Source organism: Scylla paramamosain, chromosome 20 (assembly GCF_035594125.1).
Source record: "Scylla paramamosain isolate STU-SP2022 chromosome 20, ASM3559412v1, whole genome shotgun sequence".
Lineage (NCBI taxonomy): Eukaryota > Metazoa > Arthropoda > Malacostraca > Decapoda > Portunidae > Scylla > Scylla paramamosain.
Genome location: NC_087170.1, coordinates 15,718,995 through 15,727,738, shown reverse-complemented (window position 1 = coordinate 15,727,738; position 8,744 = coordinate 15,718,995). Strand labels below are relative to the sequence as shown.

General features: G+C 44.9%; 1 protein-coding gene across 1 annotated transcript in view; it reads left to right on the top strand.

The window, feature by feature from the left end:
• Positions 1-606: 606 nt before the first annotated feature.
• LOC135110454 (synaptotagmin-4-like) overlaps positions 607-8,744 on the top strand; it is a 90,158-nt gene continuing 82,020 nt past the window's right edge. Inside the window, exon 1 of the mRNA XM_064022806.1 lies at positions 607-1,059. Coding sequence (XP_063878876.1) covers positions 1,011-1,059 — 49 coding nt within the window. The 5' untranslated portion in view covers positions 607-1,010. The remainder of the gene's footprint in view (positions 1,060-8,744) is intronic.

The window sequence follows — 8,744 nt, the reverse complement described above, 5'->3', positions numbered from 1 at the left end:
AGTAGTAGTAGTAGTAGTAGTAGCAGCAGCAGCAGCAGCAGCAGCAGCAGCAGCAGCAGCAGCAGCAGCAGCAGTATTCTGTGATGAAAGCAAAGCTCTGACATTGGCAGAGATGGAGACAGGAGAAGGAAGGAGGAAGCAGAGAAAAGGGAAAGAAAAGAGAGAAGAGACTTTTTGCAGCGAAGAGATGAGCGGGAGATTTTCGAAGGGGGAAGGAGAGAAGGATGGAAAAGATCGCTGCTTAGGGTGATGAGGATAAGGCAGGGTGAGGGAGGAAAGAGGTAGAGGGTGAGACAGGGAGAGGGAAGATTGGAAGGTTGCTTACGGTGATTAGGGTGGGTGAGGGGAGTATTGGGAGGGTGAGGGAAGGGGACTGGGATCAATACTGGTGACTATTATACTGGTGTGAACCTTTCCCTGCACAGTGCCTGTCTCGTAGGTTCACCTCGGCTTGGCGTGAGTGTCTCGGGTCGTGACTGATGCTGGGGTGGCGGCAGCGGTGTGAGTGTAGGTGGTGGGGCTGCTAGGTTGGAGGGGGACGGACGGGTAGGGGGGAGGGGGAGGGGCACCGCCCACTCATTCTACGGAGCCTGGAGCCAGTCGTCATTGCGCGCGCCCAGGCCGTCTCGTCAGCCACACACCTCCACGCCCTCATTTACAACTCCATCACGGCCCACTCCGCCCGTGACGCCCTTCCCCAGCAGGCACCACCGCAGCAGCAGCAGCAGGAGAGGCACTCAGTAGGAGCAGTAAGACCTCCCCCTGCTTATTTGCTGCACCGGGGAGGGTCTGAGTCTAGCGGTGTTTGGCATCAGGCAGCAGAGCGGGCGGCCATATTGTGAGCACTGGTGACAGGTGTTGGGGCGTCGGCCTTGTCCCCGGGTCCCTGTCTCTGTGTCCCTGTGTGTCTCGTTGCCACCAGGTCCTCCTGCACCTCAGTGAAGGCCGCATAGGTGTGTGCAGCGTGCGGCGCCCCCTGAGAGGTGTCGCTCAAGTTGCTGGTCGTCGCCATGGGGCATACAGTCCGCGGCGGCCCCGTGGTGAAAGCCGTGGAAAAAGGTATGTTCGTTTACTACTAGTCTGTCTACGCGTGTGTGTGTGTGTGTGTGTGTGTGTGTGTGTATGTGTGTGGCGAAGGGGTTCTCAATGTGTTCGTGAAGGCAAGTCAACTCTGAACATAATGCAATGCGTGGAGGGTTGGGCCGAGTGAGTGCATGAAACTCGTGAGTGGGTCAGTGGGTGCTTACTCCAGTCAGTCAGTCAGTCAGTGGGTCAGTCAGCTTGCAGTTAGTCATGTAACTCAGTGGTCAGTTAGTATCTGAAGTCAAGGTTGGACTGGACATTGCACCATCGGTCTGCTGGTAAAATAGGCAGTCACTTGGGTAATCGCTCGTTAGTCGATCAGTTAATGATGGTTGGTGAAGTCGGTCATTCGCTCGTTAGCTGCTGTTATGAGATTAACGGTTCCATTTATAAATTAGGGATTACCTTGTCTTCAACTAGTCAAACAAGTTACTTAGTCAGTCAGTCATTCAGTAAGCCATACGATGAGTCAAGTGATATGTACTTATCACTTGACTTACTCTGTTATTTAGTTACCAAGAGTCAGTCATATGGCCAAGCTCTTTCAGTAAGTTAGTCGATCTATTGCGGCCATTAAAATAACCATCTGGAGCCTCAGCATTACGCGCACGGACACGCCCCTTTCCCGTGTGTGTGTGTGTGTGAAGCTGAACTCTAACTCGAACAAACAGACAGTCACTCAGTCAGTCTACGAGTTGATAACTACTCTGTGATCAGTGTGTCAGTCAGTTAGTCGATTAGTAGTAAGGTTTTCAGTACTGGCACTTTATTTGTCAGTCAGTCACTCACTCAGTGTTCAGAGTGTTATGAACTGGTAGTGGTTAGCGACTAGATTATCAGCAACTCCGTCTGTCAGTCAGTTAATCAGTTGAACGGTCGGTTCTCAGTCGGCTGGTCTGTCAGTCAGCCCGTCAGTCAGTCTGTCAAGCAGCAGGGGTCTCGCGTGAGCCAGCCGGCGCCGCGTAAGGTGCCCTGCCTCCCCTGCATGGCGCCAGGTCATGAGGGGGTGCTGGGGAGGCGACAGAGGGGGGGAGGGATGAGGGGGGATTTCATGCATATTATTGGGAGGGGGTGGCGGCAGAGTGGCTCCACTGATGTGTGCGTTTTTGTCAATACGAACATGCAAAGAAAAATGCTCTCTCTCTCTCTCTCTCTCTCTCTCTCTCTCTCTCTCTCTCTCTCTCTCTCTCTCTCTCTCTCTCTCTCTCTCTCTCTCTCTCTCTCTCTCTCTCTCTGATCGTACTCTCACGTCACAAAATCACACGAGCGTAGAACTGTACAGAAAGACCATCTCCTCTCAACACAAACGAAGACTTGCGGTGACCGAGCGGGAACGTACTGAAATTCACGGAAAGTTCGCGAATGTCAAAGCATCAAAGGAAGGGAAGAATTATTTATTACAAGTAAGCATTCCAGCTGCGTATTTATTTCCTCTCCAGTACAGGCTACCAGAGAGAGAGAGAGAGAGAGAGAGAGAGAGAGAGAGAGAGAGAGGGAGGGAGGGAGGGAGGGAGGGGAGAAAGCTGGCCAAATGTCTCCTCCCGTCTTTCCATGAACTACACCAGAAGAACCTCGTATGTTCCTTGAAATGGACGTGTTGAGGGGAAAAAAAAAAAAAAAGAACAAAGAAAAAACATGAGCGTGGTTGTTTAATTTCATTTCCTTCTGAGATTTAGTGTCGCCAGACCAGATCTTATTTTTTTTTTTATTATTTATTTTATTTTTTTTTACTTTTTATCCATTTTTTCGTGGCTGGAAGAGTATTTTTTTATATGGTGTGATATTCTCTCTCTCTCTCTCTCTCTCTCTCTCTCTCTCTCTCTCTCTCTCTCTCTCTCTCTCTCTCTCTCTCTCTCTCTCTCTCTCTCTCACACACACTTTTATCAATATTCTCCCTCTTCTTGCCTTCTTTTTTGCAGCTTCTCTTGCTTTCATCTCAGTTTACATTTTTTTTCTTTCTCGCATATCAGTTTCTCTCTCTCTCTCTCTCTCTCTCTCTCTCTCTCTCTCTCTCTCTCTCTCTCTCTCTCTCTCTCTCTCTCTCTCTCTCTCTCTCTCTCTCTCTCTCTCTCTTCATCCAACCTTCCCTCTTTCTTTCCTTCCTCGATTTTACCCTCCTCTCTTTTCACTTATCTCTCTTTTCTCCTTCCTTCTCTTTCTCCTTATCTCTGCGCCTCTTCTTTCCCTTGCCTGCCTGCTTGCTGCCCGTCTCCCTGGCCCTCTGCCTGCTCATCCCCCTGTCTGTTTGTCTGTTTGTCTGGCTGCCTGATAATCTGTTTCCTTACCCTCACTTTTATATTTACTGTTGTTTCCCCTCCGACTTACCTTTCACATGATGCTTCGGCCTTAGTTTGCTCTCTCTCTCTCTCTCTCTCTCTCTCTCTCTCTCTCTCTCTCTCTCTCTCTCTCTCTCTCTCTCTCAGCGCAAAAATCTCATTTTTTTTCTTTATCTTTTGTGAGTGTTTTCTGTGTCTGTCAGTTCATCTATTGGCCTTTTAAGTTTGTCAGTCAGTCAGTCAGTCCATCTGTCAGCTGAGCCATCGGAAAATCAGTCCATCCATAATTTAGTCAGCCACTGCATTACTTAACTAGAAAATTATCACACTTACACCGCAGTCATGTAATTAAGCTGTTCATTTATTGAGTCCATCAGGTGACACGTTACTTATCTAAACAGTCACTGAGGTCTTCAATCATCCAGCAAGACTGTTAGTAGTTGATTCTGTGAGCCAGTTCGTTAGTTAGTACTTAGTCTATCAATACGTTAGCCAGTCCATTACTCATTCAGCAAAATTCACGTCATTCAGCGAAACAGTGTATCTTCAGTTATCAAGCAAGTCTGTTAACAGTTAATTCAGTCGTTCAGTTAGTCTGTAATTCAGTCAGTCAGGCAAGTTCATTTATAAAGTCAGTATACCGACCAGTCACTCAGTCAGCAAGTTCTTTACTGGTTCATTCAGTTAATTTAGTAGGTCATTAAGGTCATTCAGTAGGTCGACCAGTCCAGTCAGACGTGAAAATCATTACTTGTTCTTTTAGTTAGTCAGCAGTCACCAGTCAGTCAGAACGTGAAGCTCTTTACTAGTTCTTTCAGTCAGTCAGTTATCAATCGACCAGCCAGTCAGTCATGAAGCTCCTCACTCGTTCATCCATTCACTCACCAAGTCAGTCAAGGAGTCAGTCGGGTAGGAGGGTGACGCAACCTTACACAACCTGCCTTACTCTGGCTTCCCTTTCTTTCTCTCCCTCCCTCCCTCTCTCCTGTTCCCTCCCTCCTGTCTGCCTCGTCCCTTGTCACCTCATTGTACTTCCTCCTAAATTCTTGTCAAATTTCTTGTAAGATTCTTGCTCCTCCTCCTCTTCCACGTTGTTGTTGTTGTTGTTGTTGTTGTTGTTATTATTATTGTTATTTCCTCCTCCTCCCTCCTCCTCCTTATCATCATCATCATCATCATCATCATCATCGTCATCATCATTACATCATCGTCATTATCATTATTTTTTTAGAGAATGACATCCATTATTTAACTTTTTACGAGTTTTATTCAATTACCTTTTTTTTTCCTTGTTTTCATCCAACTTTTAAAGCGTATTTTATTTTCTTAATAATTTCCGTCATTTCAGTCTTTTATTTTCTCCATTAATGATCCTTTTTTGATTGTTATGAGTTTCTCTCTCTCTCTCCTCTCTCTCTCTCTCTCTCTCTCTCTCTCTCTCTCTCTCTCTCTCTCTCTCTCTCTCTCTCTCTCTCTCTAAATCATTTTTTTTTTTTTGTCAGGATCTTGCTCTTTTGTGTATCAGCTAGTGTGAGTTACGGTTCAGGTGTCGTCCCTCACCTGTGTCACCTGGTATTCTGCACTCGTAGCCAAGCCAGCGTCAGTAATGCCTGTATTCTTGAGCTCTTTATTTATTTATTTATATATTTTTATGATTTTCTTCTCTTCAGTGCTTTTTTCTTTTTACTTCATTTCACTTTCGCTATTTTTTCTTTTTTTTTTATGTTCATCTCCTTACCACCCCTTCCATCATCCCCCTCCCTACTACCACTCTGTCCTCTCCTCCCTACCACCCGCTTTCCCGCATTTTACGTCCAGTGATCCTGTTTGGCGGCGCTGGGACTAACGCGGCTCGATTTTCTGGTGGTGGTGGTGGTGGTGGTGGTGCTCTCAGTCAGGCTGATGCACAGGTGTTTTGTGCTCCTCGTGATCCGGGCTTAAAGTCTCACTCTCACAAAGCCTTCGACTTCTAAAACTGATTTGCACGGATTGGATTTTCATACTTTCAAAGAGCTTTTTTCTCTCCCCACTTTTTATTACACAAAGATTGGAAAACTTAGTCCATCAGCCGTGGGCTCCCCTGTGCGCGGGGAGATGATGCTGACTGATCGCCCCTTCTGACATTACTGAGAGTTGTCTCCTGCGGGATATACATAGCATGGTATTAAATAAAGGATGTCATTCCCCCCAAAAAAAATAAATAAATAATGATGATGACGATGATGACTGGAAAAGTTGATCCATCAGCCGTGGGTTCCTCTGTGCGCGAGGTGATGCTGACTGATCGCTCCTTCTGACATTACTGAGTCATCTCCTGCGGGATATACATACGGGACACAATAATATATACATGGTCGAGCTGGGAGAATGTTGACGCTGCGTTCCCCGTGCAGTGTAAAAGGCAACTACATGAAGCGGAGCGAGGATGCAGGGAACATTCCTCTATTTTATTCCCACTGTGAGATAAGACATGCAGGCTTGGTGTCTTATCTCGCCCGCTTCCCTTTAAAACCTTGGTGTGGTACTGCCTGATTCTGGACGTGAGAGGTGAGCTGGTTGCGTATTTGCTGCGTGGGTCACCAGCTGAGTACTGAGCGACGTCATTGTCATTGGCTTTACCTTCCATAATACTGTGCTAAGGATAAATAAAAATTAGATGGTTATTAAATATGTTCGTTGGTTGTTTGGTTGGCTGATTGGCTGGTTAATTACGTAGTTAGTTGGTGAGTGAATAAGTACGTTGGTCAGTCTGTCAGTCAGTCAATATTTTTTTTTGCTAGTAAGTCAGTCAGTCGTTCGATTTATTAGTTATTCAGTCAGTTATTTAGTTAGGTAATCTGTCAGTTATCTGGTTATCTATTTAGTTAATTCATTAGGTAGTTATGTTTCTTAGTTTGAGAGAGTTATTTAGCTAGAGTCAGTCAGTCAGCCAATCAGTGTGTCAGTCAGTTACATAGTCTGCCAATCACTCGCCCACTCAATCGAGCAGTTGGTTTGTCCGTCGGTTTATTAGTGAGGTGGGTAGGTAGATAATTACTTCTTAGATAGTTTAGTTAGTTTATAAGCTCATCAGTCAGTCAGTAGTTGTCGTTATTAATTTCCCTTGGTCATGGATTCCTCTATCTATCCATCTGTTTACCCTCCTGTCTTTTATTTAATTTATTGATTGTGGTGCCTTGTCCGGGGGCATCGCGTGTGGGATTGCTGGCCTGGTATATCGATAGATTATTGGCTTACCTGCATCTACGTATGTCTATCTATCTATCAGTCAGTCAATCAAGCAATCAAACAACCAGCCAGCCAGTCAGCCAAGCAACCTTCATACCTACTTGTCTATCTATATCTATCTATCTATCTATCTATCTATCTATCTATCTATCTGTCTGTCTATCTATTTATCTATCTATATCTGTCTAACACTCTCCCTTTCTTATATACAGCTCACACGCAATGATTTCTCGCTACCTTTCCTGGCCGAAGCATTGTGACACACCGAACGAAACCAAACGAAATCACCTGCCTCGCTGCTTCGGCTTCGGCTTCGTTCCATTAAGGCGATTTATTGAACGAATCTCGCAAGTGTTGATGTAAAGTGCGATACCTCGCTTAGCATTAAGCTGTTAGGGTGACAGGATTACACGCGCGCTGGGAACATTTTTAGTGAGAGAGAGAGAGAGAGAGAGAGAGAGAGAGAGAGAGAGAGAGAGAGAGAGGAGAGAGAGAGAGAGAGAGGTGGGGGGCAAACAAATGAAAATATGAATTGATTAGGAATGAAATAATGCAATGTTTTAATCACTCGCATGGATTTTCACAGATAGTAAGAATGCAAATTGAATGAGAGAGGTTTGTTCAAAGAAAGACGAAAAAAAAAGAAGACTAATGGGAATCTGCACCTGTCGCTTTCTTTCTATGAGTTTCAAAGACAAAATAGGAAATATTGTGATTGTTTTCATCGATCATCTATAACTAACAAAACACGCAGATTTAGTTACGAAAAATGATAACGATTAAGAAACCTGAGTATTTATTTTTTTATCTATCACTTTTTTGTTACCTACTTTTCTGATCTACTTTGTTATTTACTTTTGATTATTTCCTTATTTTCTTCTACAAATTGGGACTATAGATATCCGAAATACATAATTATTTTGCCTTTGAGAACTCCCTCATCATCATCATCATCATCATCGTCATCGCCATCATCAATTTCTGCGATTTTACTGCAGAAGAAGGAGCCAACCCAACCATTTCAATAATTTCTCCCGGCCACTCGTCTGTTCCAAGCCTTCCACCCTTTCCTCTGTTAGTCCAGCCTTTATTCTCCATGCTGGGCTTAACCAAACACTCATTCCTCATTCCCTTCGATTGGAATTCTGAAGATGATTTATGAGGCGTGAATGTTGGCAGCTCTTTTCCTCATCATTGTTATTTTGCGTCATTATTTCTATTGGTAAAAGTGAGGAAGGACAGAGGAAAGCTCCCACGCATGAGCTTTTATTCTTTAAACTTAACGTATTTATTTATTTATTTATTTATTTATTTTTATAAGGTAGGTTAGTATTACTCTTGTATTTACAGCGGATCATTTTCTTCTTTTCACCAGCTGAGCGTCACTTGAAGGAAGGAGAGAAGGAAAATCAGATCACCTCGAACACATGACTAATTAAAAACCTCATGTCTCACCCTAAGTGTTTCATGAGGCGGCGTCGCTTTTACCTTCATCTTCCTGACCCACTTCCACACATCAAGACTTTAATGGGAGGAGACGTGGCCTCTTTTATCACAGCAGTTGGTCAGCCAGTTAACGAGCTAAGCAGTCGACCAGTCAGTCATTCAATTAACCAACTTGCCAGACAGCCAGACAGCAAAACAGCCTGCAATCTCAGTTAAACATTAAGTCAGTCAGTCAGTCAGCCAGCTCAGTTAAACAGTCATTGAGTTAGACACCCAGTCACTCCTTCGGTCGGTCAGTCAGAAAACCAGCCAGCCAAACAGCCAACCAGCTCAGTTAAATAGTCAGCAAGTCAGTCAGTCAGCCAGCAAGGCCACCAAGCAGTCCGCCAGTTAGTCAGTTGGTCACGCAGCAGCAGGGGTTCACTCACATTTGGTTACCGAGGGAGGCAGGCAGCGGCGCGTGTCTTCACTCATCTAAACCACACTCCCTTCTCAGCACTCACTGTGGAATTTCCCCGCTAAAGTGAAAGGCAAATCTTCCGAGTTTAGAGACTTACCTAGTGAACTAAAATGTGGTTGGTAAATACCCTTCAAGAAATAACCTCAGAGGCGGGGGCGCACTGCAGTTGATTTAAAAAAAAGTAATGAAATTTTCCCTTTCTCGCTTTCCTATAGTCTCCTCCTCCTCCTCTTCCTCTTTGTTACATATAT